The sequence below is a fragment of the Oncorhynchus gorbuscha genome, linkage group LG13 (assembly GCF_021184085.1).
Source record: "Oncorhynchus gorbuscha isolate QuinsamMale2020 ecotype Even-year linkage group LG13, OgorEven_v1.0, whole genome shotgun sequence".
In the NCBI taxonomy this organism is placed as follows: Eukaryota; Metazoa; Chordata; class Actinopteri; order Salmoniformes; family Salmonidae; genus Oncorhynchus; species Oncorhynchus gorbuscha.
In genome coordinates this window covers 40,029,841-40,055,407 of record NC_060185.1, presented here as the reverse complement: position 1 = coordinate 40,055,407, position 25,567 = coordinate 40,029,841, and the positions used below count along the sequence as shown (strand labels likewise).

The 25,567-nt window shown below is 46.6% G+C and overlaps 1 protein-coding gene across 2 annotated transcripts in view; it reads right to left on the bottom strand.

The window, feature by feature from the left end:
* LOC123992863 (sortilin-related receptor-like) overlaps positions 1–25,567 on the bottom strand; it is a 77,882-nt gene that overhangs the window by 27,013 nt on the left and 25,302 nt on the right. For both annotated transcript variants that reach the window (XR_006831322.1, XM_046294435.1), the window contains exons 7-16: positions 16,932–17,033; positions 16,202–16,371; positions 13,377–13,569; positions 10,833–10,950; positions 8,800–8,873; positions 8,120–8,208; positions 7,230–7,408; positions 6,793–6,979; positions 6,229–6,357; positions 3,982–4,067 (exon numbers count right to left, since the gene is read on the bottom strand). Coding sequence is in view for 1 of the 2 variants with exons in the window: in XM_046294435.1 (XP_046150391.1) it covers positions 3,982–4,067; positions 6,229–6,357; positions 6,793–6,979; positions 7,230–7,408; positions 8,120–8,208; positions 8,800–8,873; positions 10,833–10,950; positions 13,377–13,569; positions 16,202–16,371; positions 16,932–17,033 (1,327 nt within the window). In the remaining variant the exon portion in view is untranslated. The remainder of the gene's footprint in view (positions 1–3,981; positions 4,068–6,228; positions 6,358–6,792; positions 6,980–7,229; positions 7,409–8,119; positions 8,209–8,799; positions 8,874–10,832; positions 10,951–13,376; positions 13,570–16,201; positions 16,372–16,931; positions 17,034–25,567) is intronic.

The following is a 25,567-nucleotide window of genomic DNA, read 5'->3' as shown; positions in this document are numbered from 1 at the left end:
GGGGTTGCTTATTCATTCATTCAGGGGTTGCTTATTCATTCATTCAGGGGTTGCTTATTCATTCATTCAGGGGTTGCTTATTCATTCATTCAGGGGTTGCTTATTCATTCATTCAGGGGTCGCTTATTCATTCATTCAGGGGTCTCTTATTCATTCATTCAGGGGTCTCTTATTCATTCATTCAGGGGTCTCTTATTCATTCATTCATTCAGGGGTCTCTTATTCATTCATTCAGGGGTCTCTTATTCATTCATTCAGGGGTCTCTTATTCATTCATTCAGGGGTCTCTTATTCATTCATTCAGGGGTCGCTTATTCATTCATTCAGGGGTTGCTTATTCATTCATTCAGGGGTTGCTTATTCATTAATTCAGGGGTTGCTTATTCATTCATTCAGGGGTCTCTTATTCATTCATTCATTCATTCAGGGGTCTCTTATTCATTCATTCAGGGGTCGCTTATTCATTCATTCAGGGGTTGCTTATTCATTCATTCAGGGGTTGCTTATTCATTCATTCAGGGGTTGCTTATTCATTCATTCAGGGGTTGCTTATTCATTCATTCAGGGGTTGCTTATTCATTCATTCAGGGGTCTCTTATTCATTCATTCAGGGGTCTCTTATTCATTCATTCATTCAGGGGTCTCTTATTCATTCATTCATTCAGGGGTCTCTTATTCATTCATTCAGGGGTCTCTTATTCATTCATTCAGGGGTCTCTTATTCATTCATTCAGGGGTCTCTTATTCATTCATTCATTCAGGGGTCTCTTATTCATTCATTCATTCAGGGGTCTCTTATTCATTCATTCATTCAGGGGTCTCTTATTCATTCATTCATTCAGGGGTCTCTTATTCATTCATTCAGGGGTCTCTTATTCATTCATTCAGGGGTCGCTTATTCATTCATTCAGGGGTCGCTTATTCATTCATTCAGGGGTCGCTTATTCATTCATTCAGGGGTTGCTTATTCATTCATTCAGGGGTTGCTTATTCATTCATTCAGGGGTTGCTTATTCATTCATTCAGGGGTTGCTTATTCATTCATTCAGGGGTTGCTTATTCATTCATTCAGGGGTTGCTTATTCATTCATTCAGGGGTTGCTTATTCATTCATTCAGGGGTTGCTTATTCATTCATTCAGGGGTTGCTTATTCATTCATTCAGGGGTCTCTTATTCATTCATTCATTCAGGGGTCTCTTATTCATTCATTCAGGGGTCTCTTATTCATTCATTCAGGGGTCTCTTATTCATTCATTCATTCAGGGGTTGCTTATTCATTCATTCAGGGGTTGCTTATTCATTCATTCAGGGGTTGCTTATTCATTCATTCAGGGGTTGCTTATTCATTCATTCAGGGGTTGCTTATTCATTCATTCAGGGTCTCTTATTCATTCATTCAGGGGTCTTATTCATTATTCATTCATTCAGGGGTCTCTTATTCATTCATTATTCATTCATTCATTCAGGGTCTCTTATTCATTCATTCAGGGTCTCTTATTCATTCATTCAGGGGTTGCTTATTCATTCATTCATTCAGGGGTTGCTTATTCATTCATTCAGGGGTTGCTTATTCATTCATTCAGGGGTTGCTTATTCATTCATTCAGGGGTTGCTTATTCATTCATTCAGGGGTTGCTTATTCATTCATTCAGGGGTCTCTTATTCATTCATTCATTCAGGGGTCTCTTATTCATTCATTCATTCAGGGGTCTCTTATTCATTCATTCAGGGGTCTCTTATTCATTCATTCAGGGGTCTCTTATTCATTCATTCAGGGGTCTCTTATTCATTCATTCAGGGGTCTCTTATTCATTCATTCAGGGGTCTCTTATTCATTCATTCAGGGGTCTCTTATTCATTCATTCAGGGGTTGCTTATTCATCCATTCAGGGGTCTCTTATTCATTCATTCAGGGGTCGCTTATTCATTCATTCAGGGGTTGCTTATTCATTCATTCAGGGGTTGCTTATTCATTCATTCAGGGGTTGCTTATTCATTCATTCAGGGGTTGCTTATTCATTCATTCAGGGGTTGCTTATTCATTCATTCAGGGGTTGCTTATTCATTCATTCAGGGGTTGCTTATTCATTCATTCAGGGGTTGCTTATTCATTCATTCAGGGGTTGCTTATTCATTCATTCAGGGGTTGCTTATTCATTCATTCAGGGGTTGCTTATTCATTCATTCAGGGGTCTCTTATTCATTCATTCAGGGGTCTCTTATTCATTCATTCAGGGGTCTCTTATTCATTCATTCAGGGGTCTCTTATTCATTCATTCATTCAGGGGTTGCTTATTCATTCATTCAGGGGTTGCTTATTCATTCATTCAGGGGTTGCTTATTCATTCATTCAGGGGTTGCTTATTCATTCATTCAGGGGTTGCTTATTCATTCATTCAGGGGTCTCTTATTCATTCATTCAGGGGTCTCTTATTCATTCATTCAGGGGTCTCTTATTCATTCATTCATTCATTCAGGGGTTGCTTATTCATTCATTCAGGGGTTGCTTATTCATTCATTCAGGGGTTGCTTATTCATTCATTCAGGGGTTGCTTATTCATTCATTCAGGGGTCTCTTATTCATTCATTCAGGGGTCTCTTATTCATTCATTCAGGGGTCTCTTATTCATTCATTCAGGGGTCTCTTATTCATTCATTCAGGGGTCTCTTATTCATTCATTCAGGGGTTGCTTATTCATTCATTCAGGGGTTGCTTATTCATTAATTCAGGGGTTGCTTATTCATTCATTCAGGGGTCTCTTATTCATTCATTCATTCAGGGGTATCTTATTCATTCATTCAGGGGTTGCTTATTCATTCATTCAGGGGTTGCTTATTCATTCATTCAGGGGTTGCTTATTCATTCATTCAGGGGTCTCTTATTCATTCATTCAGGGGTCGCTTATTCATTCATTCAGGGGTTGCTTATTCATTCATTCAGGGGTCGCTTATTCATTCATTCAGGGGTCTCTTATTCATTCATTCAGGGGTTGCTTATTCATTCATTCAGGGGTTGCTTATTCATTCATTCAGGGGTTGCTTATTCATTCAGGGGTTGCTTATTCATTCATTCAGGGGTTGCTTATTCATTCATTCAGGGGTCTCTTATTCATTCATTCAGGGGTTGCTTATTCATTCATTCAGGGGTTGCTTATTCATTCATTCAGGGGTTGCTTATTCATTCATTCAGGGGTTGCTTATTCATTCATTCAGGGGTTGCTTATTCATTCATTCAGGGGTCTCTTATTCATTCATTCATTCAGGGGTCTCTTATTCATTCATTCATTCATTCATTCATTCAGGGGTTGCTTATTCATTCATTCAGGGGTCTCTTATTCATTCATTCATTCAGGGGTTGCTTATTCATTCATTCAGGGGTTGCTTATTCATTCATTCAGGGGTCTCTTATTCATTCATTCAGGGGTTGCTTATTCATTCATTCAGGGGTTGCTTATTCATTCATTCAGGGGTTGCTTATTCATTCATTCAGGGGTCTCTTATTCATTCATTCATTCAGGGGTTGCTTATTCATTCATTCAGGGGTTGCTTATTCATTCATTCAGGGGTCTCTTATTCATTCATTCAGGGGTTGCTTATTCATTCATTCAGGGGTCTCTTATTCATTCATTCAGGGGTCTCTTATTCATTCATTCAGGGGTCTCTTATTCATTCATTCAGGGGTCTCTTATTCATTCATTCAGGGGTCTCTTATTCATTCATTCAGGGGTCTCTTATTCATTCATTCAGGGGTCTCTTATTCATTCATTCAGGGGTTGCTTATTTATTCATTCATTCAGGGGTCTCTTATTCATTCATTCATTCAGGGGTCTCTTATTCATTCATTCATTCAGGGGTTGCTTATTTATTCATTCAGGGGTTGCTTATTCATTCATTCATTCAGGGGTCTCTTATTCATTGTGATCTAGAAGGCTAAACGTTTCCAATAATGGTTTCTTAATTTAAAGAGAGGGGAGGCTTACCTCCTACAGGACAGGGGAGCATCTCTCCATCCAGTCTGGCTTCTACATCGCCTCCACTACAGCTGTCCCCAGACACCTTCCTGTACCTGAGAGAGAGAAACACACAAACAACATGGACAGACAAACACCCACCACCCAATATCACAACAAGAGTATGTGTACAACAATTGGTGTAATACAGTGTATCTTATGCGTAGTTATGCGTAGTAAACGAGGAGAACAACATGCTTACATGTTGCCCATTAGATATACACTGAGTGTACAAAACATTAAGAACACCTGCTCTGACCATGACAGACTGACCAGTGGAAAGCTATGATCCCTTATCGATGTCCCTTGTTAAATCCACTTCAATCAGAGTAGATGGAGGTGAGGAGACGGGTTAAAGAAGGATTGTTAAGAGAGACATGGATTGTGTCTGTGTGCCAGAGGGTGAGTGGGAAAGACAAAAGATCTAAGTGCCTTTGAAGGGGGTATGGTAGTAGGGGCCTTTGAAGGGGGTAGGGGCTTTTGAAGGGGGTATGGTAGTAGGGGCTTTTGAAGGGGGTATGGTAGTAGGGGCCTTTGAAGGGGGTAGGGGCTTTTGAAGGGGGTATGGTAGTAGGGGCTTTTGAAGGGGGTATGGTAGTAGGGGCCTTTGAAGGGGTAGGGGCTTTTGAAGGGGGTATGGTAGTAGGGGCTTTTGAAGGGGGTATGGTAGTAGGGGCCTTTGAAGGGGGTAGGGGCTTTTGAAGGGGGTATGGTAGTAGGGGCCTTTGAAGGGGTAGGGGCTTTTGAAGGGGTATGGTAGTAGGGGCTTTTGAAGTGGGTATGGTAGTAGGGGCTTTTGAAGGGGGTATGGTTGTAGGGGCTTTTGAAGTGGGTATGGTTGTAGGGGCTTTTGAAGGGGGTATGGTAGTAGGGGCCTTTGAAGGGGGTAGGGGCTTTTGAAGGGGGTATGGTAGTAGGGGCTTTTGAAGTGGGTATGGTAGTAGGGGCTTTTGAAGGGGTATGGTTGTAGGGGCCTTTGAAGGGGGTATGGTTGTAGGGGCTTTTGAAGTGGGTATGGTAGTAGGGGCTTTTGAAGTGGGTATGGTAGTAGGGGCTTTTGAAGGGGGTATGGTTGTAGGGGCTTTTGAAGTGGGTATGGTTGTAGGGGCTTTTGAAGTGGGTATGGTAGTAGGGGCCTTTGAAGTGGGTATGGTTGTAGGGGCTTTTGAAGTGGGTATGGTAGTAGGGGCTTTTGAAGGGGGTATGGTTGTAGGGGCTTTTGAAGTGGGTATGGTAGTAGGGGCTTTTGAAGGGGGTATGGTAGTAGGGGCTTTTGAAGGGGGTATGGTAGTAGGGGCTTTTGAAGGGGGTATGGTAGTAGGGGCTTTTGAAGGGGGTATGGTAGTAGGGGCGAAGCGCAGCGGTTTGTGTCAAGAACTGCAACGCTCCTGGGTTTTTCACGCTCAACAGTTTCCTGTGTGTATCAACAATGGTCCACCACCCAAAGGACATTCAGCCAACTTGACACAACAGGGAATAATTGGAGTCAACATGGGCCAACATCCCCGTGGGAAGCTTTCGACAACTTGTAGAGTCCCTGCCCCGACGAATTGAGGCTGTTCTGAGGGCAAAGGGGGGGTTGCAACTCAACATCAGGAAGGTGTTCTAAATGATTTGTACACGCAGTGTTTGTCAAGATTTTGCTGGGACATTTCTCTCCTTATGACACTAGGTGGGGCTGTTCTCCATGATAACTGAGGGCTATATAATAGAGTGACGCCACTCCTTTCTCTTCCCAATAGCACAAAAGAAGAACAAAGACAGTTCCCCTCATGACCATAAAGGATGCCATTTGCATAGTGTGCATATCCTATTCATCATGAATCATGCTGATATTTAATGGTCGTCTCCTTGCGGCAGTAAAAACAAATCATATAAGATTGAGGTGAAGACTGACACACTAGGTAATGCCATTTGTTTTTATAAGCCATATGTATCTCAACCTTTATGGCTGCATCCCAAATGGTACCCTATTCCCTTTAAAGTGCACTAATTTTGACCGGGGCCCATTTGGGACACTATGAAGTCAGCTCGAAACCCTGAAACCCTTCAGCTCAGCTAGGTCATATAATCCTGACCCATCCACATTGCAAGGCCTTGACCCTCAATGTGTGGAGTCACCTTAACAAAAAGGAAAAAGCCTATCATTATTAGAAGGGCAAAGCCTGGTTTCTGATGAAGAGACAATATGTTAATACTAAAGGGATATTGACTTACCCCGTACTGCGACGGTAGGTAGTGCCAACGGGGCAGGGCACGGGAGGGGCGTAGAGGTTCCCCGAGAACTCGGGGTCGGGCAGGCACACCTGGAGGGACAGGTCCTCGCTCAGCTTGAAGCCATAGTCACTGAGAGAGATAAAAGGAGAGAGAGGAGGGTGATAAGAGAGCGAGGCGGAGAGAGAGCGAGAGAGATTAGATGGAGAGAGAGAGACGGAGAGACCCAATGTTAGCCTACCTGACTATCAAACTATGAACAGCTAGAGATGAGTGGGGAAAGACTGTTGCCTAATTCCAATCAACCCCTTGCCCCTACTCTGAAAGGATAGCAGAGTTGTAAGTCAGGGAGAAACATTCCACCTATTCCTAGCTTAACAGGTGGAGCTGTTACCTTTCGAGACAGCAGCTATCCAATCCTTTCAGATCGATATGAGGTGCTTAGGGGTAGATGGTTTTAGGGGTAGATGGTTTTAGGGGTAGATGGTTTTAGGGGTAGATGGTTTTAGGGGTAGAGGCAAAGGGCGGATATGGGATTGGACACGGGCTGGGAAAGGAGAGTCTCACCACTCGTAGTCCTGGCGTGTGCAGGAGCAGTTGGATACGGTGACGGGCCGGTCAAAGTCTTCCCCGTTGAAGCAGGTGGCGTGGGGCGTGCGGCGCTTGTACACCATCTCACTACCCAGAAGGCAGTCGTTTCCCCGCTCGTCTGACGGGGACCAGCGCTTGTAGTCTCCCTCGGCGCACGGCACGCCTGAAGAGACACATACACACTTTAAATACTTCATTTGGAATTGGATCATATTCTATTACAGTAGCATGGGGACATAAGCGGGGACACACACGAATACACAAACACACACCCTCAGTGAGACTCTGGCCTAATAGATGGTGCTTCTTATTGGCATTGTGAAAATGGACGAGACAGACACACGCAAAAGCACCCGGGCTGAGGATAATTCAGTCATGACTTCTGCCCAGTAATATCGTGAGAGTCCCCTCACCGAGCACGTCGCTGGCGTTGACCTGCAGGATGAGCCAGCTGTGTCTCTGGTCGGCGTAGGAGCCGAAGACGGTAAAGATGGTGCTCTTCTCCCCCGGCTCCGTCAGCAGCTGGTAGACATACACCTCCCTGTCAGAGAAACGGAAGTCTGTCCACGTCTCCCCCTCATTGGTACTGAACCTGAGACACAGAGAGACAGTAGGTAAGTAGCCTTTCATTTGTATCATTTTAATGACCCTTTATTTAACTAGGCAAGTCAGTTGAGAACAAATTCTTATTTACAATGACGGCCTACCGGGGAACAGTGGGTTAACTGCCTTGTTCAGGGGCAGAATGGCAGATTTTTACCTTGTCAGCTCGGGGATTCGATGCAACCTTTCGGTTACTGGCCCAACACTAACCACTAGGCTTTCTGCCGCCTTGTTCGAGTCAGAATGGCAAATCTACTGATTCTGCAGCGTGAGGCAGCAAGTACACCACCTGAACAGGATGCTAGTCTATAGCAGGGCCAACAGAGACCGTATGGAGATCAACACTAGCATGGTTACAATATTTATATGCTTTTTACACTACTGAGCCAAGCCAGGCTGTAGTACATTGGCCTGGTTACATATCCCACTGTACTGTAGTACCTGGAACCGGGCTGGAAAGGACAAATGTGAAAGTAATATTTCTGAGCCAGCACAGTACTGATTGGGTTGGCAGTGACACAGTGGGTTGAAAAGGGTACAATTCATTGAACCTTTATTTGAGGAGGTAAGCAGACTGAAAGTCAACGACTCAGGGCAGAGCTGCAGGTGGGGGTAGAGGGGTGTGTAATGAGGGGGAGATACACTGTGTTGTTCTAACATGGGAGATATGGGTGTTATTTAGGACAGTTGTGAGACTCACTTGAGGTGTGTGGTGGAGCCCCCCTGGGCGATGGCCATGAGGATACCGCCGTGGTCACCCCACGTGTAGAAGTGAGGACCGGCCAGCGCCTTGAGAAGGGGAAATGTAAAGAACAATCATTAAAGCCGCAGTCTGTAAGATTGCTGGTCAATTTATATAGCTACAATAAGAGACTAGTACAACTGTCAGGCCGTATTATTACCAAAAGTATTTTGCTCGTCGAGACACTTAAATGAGGTAATACTATGTTCAGATTAAAAGTATGTTTAAAAAAAGAATAATTAAAAGTCTAATACTGCTCTCGTGGAATGTCACACCATAGGCATCAAGAGCATGTGAAAATGTTCCGGGTGCTTCTGCTCCATTGTTTATGTCTTAGAGGGCTCCTCAGTCTTGGAATTGTACTCACGTCTTACAGAGTGTGGCTCTAAATAACTGCAGCACCATGTTTGTGGTTGATGAGTAATATACTGTGGAGGAAAGTGTCCTACGCTGGGCATTCAGCATTGTGGCTAAGATCTCCACAGAAACCCTCTGGTATGAGTGGGTAGCAGAGGCAGGAAACATCCAACAATAACCAATGTCATGATTTATAGCTCATCATGTGCATAGTTACATTTATGGCACACACACACACACACATACACGACAACAAAGCACACACACAGACACACACTGACCTCTCTCCATCTGGCCCCAGCACTGCTGGACACATACACGTTGGGCTTGTTGGCCAGGTTCTTGCCCACAGAACCTGCAGGAGACAGACACGGGATGATCAGTGGAACGGCTGTGTGAGAGGAGGTGATGAATTAAACTATTCACACAGAGGGGGATCCAGTAGGAACACTACTGCAGCTTCAGGTGGTCTCCAGTCCCAGCAGTATCCCAGGCTTTGTTCCAAATAGCACCCTATTCACTACATAGGGCACTGATCTTGACCAAAAGCCCTATGGGCCTTGGTCAAAAGTAGTGAAGCAGATGCATAGGGAATAAGGTACCGTGCAATGTGGGACACAACCAAGCACAGTGGCCAGTCCAGAGCACACAAAGCCGACAACAGAGCAGAAGTAGCTCACTATACAGGGAACAGGATGCCATTTGAGGCGCAGCCATAGAGAAACTGTGGCATATAGCTGGGCGGCTCTATATAGGGAGAGAGTCCCTCCAGGGTTGTGAAGCAGATGCTTGAGATCAGAAAAGTTACGCTCCAGTATGCTGAATTGTCAACATCAATATTCCTTACCATGTGATGAACCTATAAGAATGGATCAAATCAAATCAGTCTGTCGTCATTCTAGGGGGAAGGCCCCAAGGAGTGTAACGTCACAGATCTATTTATCCTATGTGGATGTAGACGGCCATGTTGCACCGCTCTCCTCCCGGGCACCACCACTAACGACTGTTGTTCTTGGAGGCCATATCAACGGTGCTTTTTACAAATGAAGAAATGTCACAGGAACAAGTCACAAAACAAACGGTTCCCCCTGACAGGCCGCGTGGGAAGGTTGGTTGTGTGTGGCTGGCTGGGTCCACACAAAGAGAAAGACGGTGTGTGTGTGTGTGTGTGTGTGTGTGTGTGTGTGTGTGTGTGTGTGTGTGTGTGTGTGTGTGTGTGTGTGTGTGTGTGTGTGTGTGTGTGTGTGTGTGTGTGTGTGTGTGTGTGTGTGTCCCCGCTGGGCGAGGCAGAAGTAATTAGCGCATCTGTGTGTAAGCGATAACACGGACGTGAAGGGCACAGTGTCTCCTCAGCGCACCTCTCTCCCTGTACTTCTCCCTGTGGGAGTTCTCTCCTAACCATTTCGTTAGGTTTAGTGGCTCACATGGTGTAGATGCTTCTTTCTCCTTCCAGACACCGCACAGATACAAAGAAAATTGATGTACTCCGCGAAGCAGGCAGAGGATGTAGAGACAGAGAGACACTTTCCGTGGATTAAACACAATGAATGTGTCCAGCTGGTCCTAGTTTAGCCCCGGTCAAAAGCTATTGCTCTGACTTGAGTACACGCAGTTACTAACACGCATGCACACATTCCCAAACCATGAACACACGCACTCAGGAAAATTCAAACACACACACACTGTAAATAAGAATTTGCTCTCAACTGAATTGCCTGAATAAATAATGGTTCAAAAAATAAATAAAACAGACACAGACAAAGGAGCAGGAAGGAGAGACTCTGCAGCTTCTCTAGACACTCTAAGTGTGTGATTGACTGATGGAGGAAGTGGTCCTCTCCATCAGATCAGGCAATAGCAGACGTTGCACCACCACAAGGGAAGTCATGTGTTCGCCACAGAAATAGTCATTCTGTGGCCTGGCGAGTGGTAATGCCGAAGCCCTCTGGCACACGTTGTCAGTACCGAAGCCCTCTGGCACACGTTGTCAGTACCGGTATGGGTTCCCTTTGACACAATCTCTCTCTCTCTCTCTCTCTCTCTCTCTCTCTCTCTCTCTCTCTCTCTCTCTCTCTCTCTCTCTCTCTCTCTCTCTCTCTCTCTCTCTCTCTCTCTCTCTCTCTCTCTCTCTCTCTCTCTCTCTCTCTCTCTCTCTCTCTCTCTCTCTCTCTCTCTCTCTCTCTCTCTCTCTCTCTCTCTCTCTCTCTCTCTCTCTCTCTCTCATGAAATCAGAAAATATCTGAGAAAAATAAATACATCTATATAATGTTTTTATTGTAAATAAACAGTAGTTGTATGATGCTAGCCTCCCCACCTGTGGCCATGATGAGCCCTGGTGCTGATTCCTTGGACAGTACGGGCATCCTGCGCAGCTGAATGTTGAGAAGCTGGCTCCAACGCTGGGCCAGGTGGAGGGAGCAGCCCTTTGAGAGCTACAGAGAGAGGGAGGGACAGGATGAGGGAGGGAGGGAGGAGGGAGAGGATGAGAGGGAGAGGATGAGGGAGAGAGGGAGAATATGAGGGATAAAGGGAGAGGATGAGGGATAGAGGGATAGAGAGAGAGGATGGGGAGAGGGAGGGACATGATGAGAGATAGATGGAGAGGATGAGGGATAGAGGGAGAGGATGAGGGATAGAGGGAGAGGATGAGGGATAGAGGGAGAGGATGAGGGATAGAGGGAGAGGATGGAGGGATAGAGGGAGAGGTGGAGGGAGAGGATGAGGGATAGAGGGATAGAGGGAGGATGGGGGACAGAGGGAGAGGATGAGGGATAGAGGGCAAGAATGGAGGGAGAGAGGATATAGGGAGGATGAGGGATGGGGGAGAGGATGAGGGATAGAGGGAGAGGATTATGGATAGAGGGAGAGGGAGGGAGAGGATGAGGGATAGAGGGAGAGGATGAGGGATAGAGGGAGAGGGAGGGACAGGATGAGAGAGATGGAGAGGATGAGGGATAGAGGGAGAGGATAGAGGGAGAGGGGGAGAGGATGGGGGAAAGGATGGAGGGATAGAGGAAGAGGATGGAGGGATAGAGGGGAGAGGATGGAGGGATAGAGGGAGAGGATGGGGGAATAGAGGGAGAGGATGGGGGATAGAGGGAGAGGATGGGGGATAGAGGGAGAGGATGGGGATATATGGAAAGGATGGGGATAGAGGGAAAGGATGGGGATAGAGGGAAAGGATGGGGATAGAGGGAAAGGATGGGGATAGAGGGAAAGGATGGGGGATAGAGGGAAAGGATGGGGATAGAGGGAGAGGATGGGGGATAGAGGGAGAGGATGGGGGATAGAGGGAGAGGATGGGGGATAGAGGGAGAGGGAGAGGATGGGGATAGAGGGAGAGGATGGGGATAGAGGGAGAGGATGGGGATAGAGGGAGAGGATGGGGATAGAGGGAGAGGATGGGGATAGAGGGAGAGGTTGGGGAAAGAGGGAGAGGATGGGGATAGAGGGAGAGGATGGGGAAAGAGGGAGAGGATGGGGATAGAGGGAGAGGATGGGGAAAGAGGGAGAGGATGGGGATAGAGGGAGAGAGGGAGAGGATGGGGGATAGAGGGAGAGAGGGAGAGGATGGGGGATAGAGGGAGAGAGGGAGAGGAAAGAGGGAGAGGATGGGGGATAGAGGGAGAGAGGAAGAGGAAAGAGGGAGAGGATGGGGGAGAGAGGGAGAGGAAAGAGGGAGAGGATGGGGGATAGAGGGAGAGAGGAAGAGGAAAGAGGGAGAGGATGGGGGAGAGAGGAAGAGGAAAGAGGGAGAGGATGGGGATAGAGGGAGAGAGGGAGAGGATGGGGGAGAGAGGAAGAGGAAAGAGGGAGAGGATGGGGATAGAGGGAGAGGATGGGGAAAGAGAAATACCCAGAGGGTATAGAAGAGTGATGGATGGAGGGAGGATTAGAGAGGAGAGGGGGATGGAGGGAGGGATGGAGAGGTGTTGTGGAGGGAGAGATGGAGTGAGAGAGAGAAGTGTTAGATCATTGGAGACAGCAATCTCTCTGACAAAACCCTCAATAAATAAATCAAAATTATAATACTATTTTCTAAGAAGTGGATCTACATTTAAAATATAGTAATTTAGACCTTCTTATCCAGAACATTTTCGTGCAAGGGACACGGCCACTTTCTAACACCAAACAAAACAACTGTTTACACCCAAACCCACTTCCCCTTTAGAATGAAAACACACACTGTGTATCCTCATGGCTGTTGTTCCTAATCCCTAATGTAGGTTCATATTACCCAGCTGCCAATCCCTTCCTCAAAGGACCCAGAGCCTCAGAGACTCAATGACAGCATAAAACACAAAAGGGCAACTTCCTGCTTACAGACGTCAACAACAACAGAATTCAATTCTGCTAAGACATCTGCTTTATTGGCTCTTCCCCTCCCGTCAGACATGACTACATTAACAAGAGCGAACAGTGGGCATCTTGGGCAGATCTTAATTAGGGCCGTGACGATGCCAATATCACGACACTCGCTAGTACCGCGGAAAGGAAACAAAACACAAGGCACATTTCAATTATTTAGGAAAACAGCCTTAATGTTGGAAACAAACATCATTATGTTGTCATCCAGAGTCACCTGGATTTATTTTCTAAGCTACAGCAGCCAATATTTTACATCCAGCAGGTTTTTAAAGGACCAAAGAGTTTGGTCTGCCTCGTGTTTTCATTTTTGCCATGGAACAGCCCTAATCTTAATCCTGTTGTTGATGTCCGTAAGCAGGATGTCGCCCTTGCTGAAGCTGGCAGCAGTATCCTGTATCAGTGGTTAGGGGAAACCCACCGGGGTGTAGGTGGACGTTTTCTCTAACCACTGACACCGGGTCAGATGTTATTGTAACAGCTAGCTAGCTACCTGGCAGTCCAGTGTTCCTCCCAGGCTATCGGCGGAGGGGGCCTGCAGCAGTTCCCAGGTGCCCCCCTTGTCGAAGGTGATTACAGAGCGCATGTTGTCCTCGCTGAGCGAGCCGTTGATGAGCGTGGCCACAAAGACGCCGCGCAGACCCTCCACGCGGTGCAGGTCAGCAAAGGGCTCGCTGGCAAAGTACCTGGGATGAAAGACACACACAGACAGGACGAGGTACACACACAGAGACAGGCGGAGGTACACAAACACAGACATGCGGAGGTACACAAACACAGACAGGGGGAGGTACACAAACACAGACAGGCGGAGGTACACAAACACAGACAGGCGGAGGTACACAAACACAGACAAGCGGAGGTACACAAACACAGACAGGCGGAGGTACACAAACACAGACAGGCGGAGGTACACAAACACAGACAGGCGGAGGTACACAAACACAGACAGGCGTAGGTACACAAACACAGACAGGGGGAGGTACACAAACACAGACAGGCGGAGGTACACAAACACAGACAGGCGGAGGTACACAAACACAGACAGGCGGAGGTACACAAACACAGAGAGGCGGAGGTACACAAACACAGAGAGGCGGAGGTACACAAACACAGACAGGCGGAGGTACACAAACACAGACAGGCGGAGGTACACACACACAGACAGGCGGAGGTACACAAACACAGAGAGGCGGAGGTACACAAACACAGAGAGGCGGAGGTACACAAACACAGACAGGCGGAGGTACACAAACACAGAGAGGCGGAGGTACACAAACACAGAGAGGCGGAGGTACACAAACACAGAGAGGCGGAGGTACACAAACACAGAGAGGCGGAGGTACACAAACACAGACAGGCGGAGGTACACAAACACAGACAGGCGGAGGTACACAAACACAGACAGGCGGAGGTACACAAACACAGACAGGCGGAGGTACACAAACACAGACAGGGGAGGTACACAAACACAGACAGGCGGAGGTACACAAACACAGAGAGGCGGAGGTACACAAACACAGACAGGCGGAGGTACACAAACACAGACAGGCGGAGGTACACAAACACAGAGAGGCGGAGGTACACAAACACAGAGAGGCGGAGGTACACAAACACAGAGAGGCGGAGGTACACAAACACAGACAGGCGGAGGTACACAAACACAGACAGGCGGAGGTACATAAACACAGACAGGGGGAGGTACACAAACACAGACAGGGGGAGGTACACAAACACAGACAGGGGGAGGTACACAAACACAGACAGGGGGAGGTACACAAACACAGACAGGGGGAGGTACACAAACACAGACAGGGGGAGGTACACAAACACAGACAGGCGGAGGTACACAAACACAGACAGGCGGAGGTACACACACACACAGAGAGGCAGAGGTACACAAACACAGACAGGCGGAGGTACACACACACACAGACAGGCGGAGGTACACACACACACACAGACAGGCGGAGGTACACACACACAGACAGGCGGAGGTACACACACACACACACACACACACACAGACAGGCGGAGGTACACACACACAGACAGGCGGAGGTACACACACACACACAGACAGGCGGAGGTACACACACACACACACACACACACAGAGACAGGCGGAGGTACACACACACAGACAGGCGTAGGTACACACACACAGACAGGCGGAGGTACACACACACAGACAGATGCGTGCGCGCACACACACAGACACACGATTAGCATAAAAAACAACACAGTATCATGTTCAGTGTTGTGGCTATGTTGGCCAAAGGAAACACGTGGTCAGCTCGTGTCGTGAGGTCAGCTCGTGTCGTGAGGTCAGCTCGTGTCGTGAGGTCAGCTCGTGTCGTGAGGTCAGCTCGTGTCGTGAGGTCAGCTCGTGTCGTGAGGTCGCCTCACTATCAAGCTGCTCTCATCACATCTCCTGGCAGCTCGAGACGTGTTGGGAACGCCGTCATTTGAATAATTACAGGCCCTGGACGCACTACGCTACACTGCAGCGCCATGACAACAGGGACTTAAACATCCAGGATCCAGGTCACTGGGATGTAAACACACGCAAATGACCTGCTGTTGTTTACCAACACGGAGGAGAAGACAGCCACTCGAGCGGACTCAGCGTGGTCACGAGGAATGCACACCAGGAGGTCCCTGATCAGATGTAGCTCTGGTCGAACAGCCTCCTCTCATCTCCCCTTCAAAATGGGTGGGTGCGTTTGATCAAAGTGGCTATACTTGATCAAAGGGCGTGTGTATTTGATCAAGGAAGGTTTGGTTGATCAAAGTGAGTTCTGTTACGTTTGTTCCAAGCAAGACACTACATATCTCTGAAGGCAGCCTACTAATTAGGATGCCTTAACTGTGAGTCACGTCAACATATTTTAGACTTGGGTTCAAATAGTTTTTTAAAAATGTGATACATTTTAAATGCTTTGGCCGATTGATTGTGCCTGCCTGGAGTGTCACATGGGCAGGTTTGCACTTTTGGGACTTTTCTTTTGATTATGTTGTATTGGTATCTTTCAAATACTATCTGAACCCAGATCTCGCATCCAGAACACTGCCGTTTCCAAATCTATTCCTGGGGGACACACCAAAGGAGTGCACATTTTGGTTCTGGGCCAGCACTAACACGCCACTAACCATGGTGATAAGTCGATTAGAAGAATCTAATGGGTTAGCGCTGGGCTGAAACAAAAATGTGCAACCCATGATTAGTTAATAGATCAAGCAGATGGGTTAGCGCTGGGCCGGCCTGACACAAAATGGTGCAATCGAAGATTGGTTGACTAGGAACACCCTGCCAACCTGATCAGGGTGTGGCTGCCAGAACCGTCTGGGCTGTAGTACAGCACATTCTCCAGGGACAGGGAGAAGGACAGGCCCTGGGTGTCTGAGATGTACAGGTGGGTGACGTTGTTGACGTGGTTGACGCAAACAAACACCTGGTCCTCCGAAGCATCAGCGATGTAGTACTCCTGCAGGAGAAGAAGAGAGGCGCAGTTTTCCTTATTTGTGTAGGGCATTAGTATTAAGAACAAGAGGGGTGATTCTCTCACAACTAAAAGCTGATGATTAGAATTAAACTTTTGTTAGACAAAAACATGTACATTTGTAAGATAAATAGTGTCATGGAATTGACAGCTTTTTACTGTGAGTGGAGTAGCCTAGTGGGGGCGGCAGGGTAGCCTAGTGGTTAGAGCGCTGGACTAGTAACCGGAAGGTTGCAAGTTCAAACCCCCGAGCTGACAAGGAGCTCTGTTGTTCTGCCCCTGAACAGGCAGTTAACCCACTGTTCCTAGACCGTCATTGAAAATAAGAATTTGTTCTTAACTGACTTGCTTACAGTATTTTCTGTGATTTCTGACTCATGTTGAGCTGTCAACGACATATTAGCTACATAGCATAGCATTTCCTTACAAATACATTTCCCCAGTTTCATCAACGATACAGTGACAGGTTTGTTCTCTGGACTAGGAGTCTACTGGGAGCCACAGAGAAGATGTTCTGGTGTAGCGGAGCAGACCTGGAGACTCACTGTGATTGGGTGGCGGGTCATGAACTGTGCGGCTTTCATTGGCTGACGGTTGTAGGATACCCACAGCTGGACGGACGACGGCTCATGGCTCCCCAACAAAGTCTGGAACCAACAGATGTACAATTAATCAATCAATCAATAAGAGACACAGAGCCATGGAGACGGCTTAATGCCTACCTCATAATTACGAATAATGTGACTCAGTTATTATAGAATTTGCTAAGGATGTGCACGTTTAGGTTACACTTTTGAAGAATGACGAAAGCTGCGTATACCTATTCACGAAGTGGGTGTGGGAATTTCCACGTGAAGTTGATAAACATTAGCAAAAAGGGCACTGACCACTGTCAGCGAAGCTAGCTAGCATGCGAACCTCATCTGGCTAGCTAATGTTCTGTTGACATTTTTCTTTTACTAGGCCTATTCCATATTCAAAAGATTAGCCAGCTATGGCTGGTTTGGAGCTGGATTTGTCATACAGTGCATTCGGAAAGTATTCCGACCCTTTGACTTTTTCCACATTCTGTTACGATACAGCCTTATTCTAAATTTGATTCGATAGTTTTCCCACCCTCATCAATCTACACACAATAACCCATAATGACAAAGCAGAAACTTTTTTGTTGTTGTCATTTTTTGCAATATCACAATTACATAAGTATTCAGACCCTTTACTCAGTACTTTGTTGAAGCACGTTTGCCAGTGAAAACAGCCTCGAGTCTTCTTGGGTATGACGCTACAAGATTGGCACACCTGTATTTGAAGATGTTCTCCCATTCTTCTCTCCAGATCCTCTCCAGCTCTGTCAGGTTGGATGGGGAGCGTCGCTGCACAGCTGTTTTCAGGTCTCTACGGGGATGTTTGAGGTCTGAAGGAAACCTGGCACCATCCCTACGGTGAAGCATGGTGGTGGCAGCATCATGCTGTGGGGATATTTTTCAGCGGCAGGGACTGGGAGACAAGTCAGGATCGAGGGAAAGATGAATGGAGCAAAGTAGAGAGAGCTCCGTGATGAAAACCTGCTCCAGAGCGCTCAGGATCTCAGATGGGGGCGAAGGATCACCTTCCAACAAGACAACGACCCTAAGCACACAACCAAGACAACGCAGGAGTGGCTTCGGGACAAATTTCTGAATGTCCTTGAGTGGCCCAGCCAGAGCCCGGACTTGAACCCGATCTAACATCTCTGGAGAGACATGAAAATAGCTGTGCAGCGACGCGCCACATCCAACCTGACAGAGCTTGAGAGGATCTGGAGAGAAGAATGAAAAAAAAATCCCCAAATATAGGGGATTGTAAATAAAAAAATCTAATCAAATGTATTTGTAACATACACATGGTTAGCAGATGTTAATGCAGGTGTAGCGAAATGCGTCATACACAAGAAGACTCAAGGCTTTAATCGCTGCCAAAGGTGCTTCAACAAAGTACTGAGTAAAGGGTCTGAATACTTAAGTAAATGTTATATTTCAGTCGCTCTGGATAAGAGCGTCTGCTAAATGACTTAAATGTAATGTAAATGATTACCAAAGAAATTATGTAATCAAATTTAGGATAAGGCTGTAACGTAACAAAATGTGGAAAATGTTAAGGGGTCTGAATACTTTCTGAATGCACTGAATGTCATACTCGGACTAAAACTATGATTTATTAACTTAAATCGTTATGCAACATTATGGGTATCGCCTTTCAGCTCAAAAAAGTGGATTTCTTCTGATGTGGCCTGTGGGTGTTTAAAGACGAACGTGATTAATCTATATGTACTGTCGGGCAGATTGTAAACTCAGTGGGCCAATGAGAATCAATGGCCAAATCTCATTGTTATGACAGAGAGACCACTTTGTTCAAGGAAGGAGAAGTAGGGGGTGTAATCTTTAATGAATTACAAGCAGGAAGACCAAGGTGCCGGGACTCGCCGCCCGTCGTCCTCCGGAACCCCAGAGAGACCTGAGACACTGGCTGCCTCCCTATTCTCTAGAAACCATTGGAGCCTGGTCAAATGTAGTGCACTATATAGGGAATAGGGTTCCATTTGAGCCGCTGTTGTGATGAGTCTCCTCTTACGTGTCAGTCTGGCAACATAGGCACCCTGTGATCTGCCTCCCAGGGATTGGCTAGGCTCACATCAGCAGAATTGGGACGACTAATTGACTGTCTGGCCTTCTCATAACAACTATAATATGAATATTCTCTTCATTAAAAGCTGCAGGCAATAAATGTCAAGCGTGTACACTCTTTACTAGATAGGCCGAATACACAGCCTAATATGATTCTATTTGTACACACACACACACACACACACACACACACACACACACACACACACACACACACACACACACACACACACACACACACACACACACACACACACACACACACACACACACACACACCTTTGCCGAGCTGGGGCAAAACAATATCATAGAATATGAGTAAAGGACAGCGTTTACATCAAAGAGCAGCCAACAGTTTTGCGGCAAAAAAAGAGATGTGTCACACAGACATGGAAATCCCACAACGATGCTAACAATGAAGAGGACAGATGGCTTTGGTAATGCACTGAAATAATGCCGATGGGTCACACAGATAACCACACGCAGGCACACTAGCGGTGCACAGTTGGAAAGCAGGCAGCCAATAAGAGTGCTAGAGCACTACAGGCAGACTCATTCACTTCATAGGATGGCAATCAGGTTTATGGCTTCATCTTGGATTAACTGAGAGCGTCCTCAAGGCAATAAATAAAAACAAACAAAACATGCGCACACACACAGTTTGCACAGTTCCCCCACTGATGAATCTAGGCAAGCATTCCTGTCAAGTAGTCTGTCTTTTTCCTGATGACCCAGCAGGCGCAAAACAGTGACTCCCCGTTCCCTGAGACGCAATGTGTCTGCTTGCGTTGTGTGAGTCCGTATGTCCGTCTGCCTCACCTCCTCTGTGAACACCTGGGTCCTCACAGCACTATTCAACCTATTGATTTATCTAATGCTGCTGTTAACGCTCCGTCTCCGCGGCCCAGCGTGTTCTGAAAGCCAAGCAGCCACAACAACACAATGTGGGCATGGAGAATACCAAGGGGAGAGAAACTTAGTGTCGGAAAAGACAACTGCTTCAATGCTCCAATGACTGCAGGCCGGGGAGGGGGGGGGTCGTTTCAACCACAGTAGCTTGGCTGGCTTCCATGGCTGAAAAGTAGTCTGACTATCTGTGGAAAATAGATTCTATCTACCAGGGATTCAAATCTTGCTTTAACAAATGTATGGTATCTTAACGATCCATTAAACTATCGTGAAATGATTATTAATTAATTTTGAAGTGTCATTCCATTCATATAAATACCAGGCACAGCTACTGAGCATCATGAGTAGCATTCTTATTGAATTGATTCACCTGTACATATTCATAGCAAGTATATACCTTCAGCAGTCTAGCTGCTCAGAACAGAGGCACTGTGCTTCCAATGCAAATGATGATATGTGAATACCCCCCCCCCTTTCCACGTTCTATATCTAAACCAATAAACTAGAAGAACAGTTGTGGGGAGCACATGAAACCCTGTCGTCTCCAGTCCCCCTGCAGAGCCTGTGGGAGCTGTCGATGTGGTTCTAATGTTTGTTTATCCAGCCAGAAGGTAGCTGTTAATCTGAGAGACGGAGCCATTTCCCAGACCTCCCATTGCTTTAAAGCGGCACATTTATCTCCTCCTTCCCTCTCTCCCACTGGACACGTCACATGTTTTTTACGGGCAAAGTGCCATTTTGTGTGTGTGTGCCATTTTGTGTGTGTGTGTGTGTGTGTGTGTGTGTGTGTGTGTGTGTGTGTGTGTGTGTGTGTGTGTGTGTGTGTGTGTGTGTGTGTGTGTGTGTGTGTGTGTGTGTGTGTGTGTGTGTGTGTGTGTGTGTGTGTGTGTGTGTGTGTGTGTGTGTGTGTGTGTGTGAGATGCATCACATATTGCAGTGGGAGCTTGGGAAATGTGGGATTTGGCGTCACACGTTAAGGAAGAAAGTAAAGGACCACTACAGTGTTGAGGGCGTCGCGACCAATATGGCTGCTGAGGTGTTGCAACACTTAAATCGCTTTTTTTTAATGGGGAAAACAGAGGTCCAAACAGCAGCTTAACTACACATTGCAATTTCACATTCACTGTTGTTGGTTTGCTCTGCGCCGTTACGGTACACGAAACACGTTGGGGGTATTGACGCATCAGGGAAAGCACAGGCAGCCATTCCATAAGGAAGTCCTTGATCTCGTTACCCTCCCCCTCGTCTCCACTGAGACACCTTGCAAATAACAAGGAAATGTGTCAAAAAGCTCTCTGTTAAGAAACCTCTTATTGACGTCCATTTCTATTAAGCCAGTTGTTTGGAGTTAAGAGAAGGAGTAGAGGTCTTCAGTTCTGATTATCAATCATTACCCAGGGATCTATATTGTCAGGCCTGGGATAAAGCTTGGTGTTTCTGGGGCTTTAATTAGCCTAAGCAGCTCGGTGCTGTCAAAAGCTCGTGATATTCATTACGGTAATCCTATTAGCTCCAGCCGAAGATATTAGTAGGGGCTGGGTAGTGGGTTTGACTAGAGAGAAGGGTGAGAGTGAGTGAGTGACGAGTAAGCGTTGACTGGGCTGCTAATGGTCTGGAGAACTGGGCTGCGTCGTTGAGATCTTCACATGCTCACTGCTCAACCGTATCCCGGGAGGTTGGGCTGCTCTGTGGGTTGGGTCAGGCTGTGGGGTCACAGACAGGGCAACTGTAGTCGTTTAACAAAATAAACTGAGCATCTCAAGCTAATGCTGCAAGGATATGACAACAGAGGATCTTAGATAGGAACTAACATAGCCTTATTTTTACTATTTATTAAATGTAAGGCTCTGGTGACTAATTTAACCACAAATACTGAGTGTACAAAATATTAGGAACACCTGCTCTTTCCATGACAGACTGACCAGGTTAATCCAGGTGAAACTATAAGGGATTATTGATGTCCCTTGTTAAATCCACTTCAAACAACTTAGATGAATGGGAGGAAATAGGTTACAACATTTTAAAGCCTTGAGACAATTGAGACATGGATTGTGTATGTGTGCCAGAGCGTGGGTGGGCAAGACAAAATATGTAAGTGCCTTTGAAGGGGGTATGGTAGTAGGGGCCTTTGAAGGGGGTATGGTAGTAGGGGCCTTTGAAGGGGGTAGGGTAGTAGGGGCCTTTGAAGGGGGTATGGTAGTAGGGGCCTTTGAAGGGGTATGGTAGTAGGGGCCTTTGAAGGGGTAGGGTAGTAGGGGCCTTTGAAGGGGTATGGTAGTAGGGGCCTTTGAAGGGGTAGGGTAGTAGGGGCCTTTGAAGGGGGTATGGTAGTAGGGGCCTTTGAAGGGGGTATGGTAGTAGGGGCCTTTGAAGGGGTAGGGTAGTAGGGGCCTTTGAAGGGGTATGGTAGTAGGGGCCTTTGAAGGGGGTAGGGTAGTAGGGGCCTTTGAAGGGGGTAGGGTAGTAGGGGCCGTTGAAGGGGGTATGGTAGTAGGGGCCTTTGAAGGGGGTATGGTAGTAGGGGCCTTTGAAGGGGGTAGGGTAGTAGGGGCCTTTGAAGGGGGTATGGTAGTAGGGGCCTTTGAAGGGGGTATGGTAGTAGGGGCCTTTGAAGGGGGTATGGTAGTAGGGGCCTTTGAAGGGGTAGGGTAGTAGGGGCCTTTGAAGGGGGTATGGTAGTAGGGGCCTTTGAAGGGGGTATGGTAGTAGGGGCCTTTGAAGGGGGTAGGGTAGTAGGGGCCTTTGAAGGGGTAGGGTAGTAGGGGCCTTTGAAGGGGGTATGGTAGTAGGTGTCAGATGCACCAGTCTGAGTGCATCAAGAACTGCAACTCTGCTGGGTTTTTCACGCTCAACAGATTCCTGTGTGTATTAGCAATGATCCACCACCCGAAGGACATCCAGCCAACTTGACACAACAAATCATTGGAGTCAACATTGTCACGGCTCCTCCTCTGCCTCCTGCAGGCAGAGGAGGAGCCGTGACAATGTTGACTCCAATGGGGCGGTTCCAATGGGGGGGTGCCTCCTGCAGGCAGAGCATGAGCCGTGACAATGTTGACTCCAATGGGGCGGTTCCAATGGGGCGGTTCCTCCTGCAGGCAGAGGATGAGCCGTGACAATGTTGACTCCAATGGGGCGGTTCCAATGGGGGTTCCTCCTGCAGGCAGAGGAGGAGCCGTGACAATGTTGACTCCAATGGGGCGGTTCCAATGGGGGGTGCCTCCTGCAGGCAGAGGAGGAGCCGTGACAATGTTGACTCCAATGGGGCGGTTCCAATGGGGGTTCCTCCTGCAGGCAGAGGAGGAGCCGTGACAATGTTGACTCCAATGGGGCGGTTCCAATGGGGGGTGCCTCCTGCAGGCAGAGGAGGAGCCGTGACAATGTTGACTCCAATGGGGCGGTTCCAATGGGGGGGTTCCTCCTGCAGGCAGAGGAGGAGCCGTGACAATGTTGACTCCAATGGGGCGGTTCCAATGGGGGGGTTCCTCCTGCAGGCAGAGGAGGAGCCGTGACAATGTTGACTCCAATGGGGCGGTTCCAATGGGGGGGTTCCTCCTGCAGGCAGATGAGGAGCCGTGACAACATGTACCAGCATCCCTGTGGAATGCTTTTGACACCTTGTAGAGTCCATACCCCAACAAATTGAGGCTGTTCTGAGGGCAAAAGGGGGTGCAACTCAATATTAGGAAGGTGCTCCTAATGTTTTGTACACTCAGTGTAGATTATCCATATCGTTTTTTAAATTAGCCTATTTTTGATTCATGTGAATGGTGTTGATTAACATAAACTACAGTCCAACCATTTGTTTGTGTTTAGCCTCATTACCATTTATAAAAACAATCCAAATCTACAATGAAAGTGGGAATATCACTTTCTACGAGAAGTGTGAAATGATATAGCTTGGAGTAACAATGCTAACCAGAAAGAAAACACACACCGTACTATCCTTTGGCAATGGAACATATCAGCCCATTGGGAATAGCAACAGTACTTGAGACGGCTGCACTCGGCAACAGAGTCCTGATGAATGTGTGCCTGAGCGGTTATTGACACCCCTGGGACACCAAACCACAACTTCATTAACAGCACATAGATCGGTCATTTCTGACAAGCTGCACTCTCTGGCCCTGACCAACAGGTTGGTTGGGTCACCCAGCAGACGATAAAACATAAACCATGTCACTGTTCTGACAATCTGAGCGACCCACCTTAGGATGGTGCGGCAGCGTGGCCTAGTGGTTAGAGCGTTGGACTAGTAACCGAAAGGTTGCAAGATCGAATCCCCGAGCTGACATGGTACAAATATGTCGTTCTGCCCCTGAACAAGGCAGTTAACCCACTGTTCCTAGGCTGTCATTGAAAATAAGAATGTGTTCTTAACTGACTTGCCTAGTAAAATATATACTTTGTAAAAGGATATGCTTGCCTCAATGGAGACTGTCATAGTGGCTTGTTACATGGAGTTGTTCGCCTTGTCCAGAGAGAGCAGGGATGACTTTATGAAGTACGCATGTAACTGTGAATGTTGAGTCAATTGATTTGTAAGAGACATAATATGATTAAAGATATGGTAGTTACAATGTAGAACAATATTCACAATACACAATGGGCATATTTACAGGGGTTGAAGAATGCATATTTACAGGAGTTTAAGAATGCATATTTACAGGGGTTGAAGAATGCATATTTACAGGGGTTGAAGAATGCATATTTACAGGGGTTGAAGAATGCATATTTACAGGGGTTGAAAAATGCATATTTACAGGGGTTGAAGAATCCATATTTACAGGGGTTGAAGAATGCATATTTACAGGGGTTGAAGAATGCATATTTACAGGGGTTGAAGAATGCATATTTACAGGGGTTGAAGAATACATATTTACAGGAGTTTAAGAATGCATATTTACAGGGGTTGAAGAATGCATATTTACAGGGGTTGAAGAATGCATATTTACAGGGGTTGAAGAATGCATATTTACAGGGGTTGAAGAATGCATATTTACAGGGGTTGAAGAATGCATATTTACAGGGGTTGAAGAATGCATATTTACAGGGGTTGAAGAATGCATATTTACAGGAGTTGAAGAATGCATATTTACAGGGGTTGAAGAATGCATATTTACAGGGGTTGAAGAATGCATATTTACAGGAGTTTAAGAATGCATATTTACAGGGGTTGAAGAATGCATATTTACAGGGGTTGAAGAATGCATATTTACAGGGGTTGAAGAATGCATATTTACAGGAGTTTAAGAATGCATATTTAAAGGGGTTGAAGAATGCATATTTACAGGGGTTGAAGAATGCATATTTACAGGGGTTGAAGAATGCATATTTACAGGGGTTGAAGAATGCATATTTACAGGAGTTTAAGAATGCATATTTACAGGAGTTTAAGAATGCATATTTACAGGGGTTGAAGAATGCATATTTACAGGGGTTGAAGAATGCATATTTACAGGGGTTTAAGAATGCATATTTACAGGGGTTGAAGAATGCATATTTACAGGAGTTTAAGAATGCATATTTACGGGTGTTGAAGAATGCATATTTACAGGGGTTTAAGAATGCATATTTACAGGGGTTGAAGAATGCATATTTACGGGGGT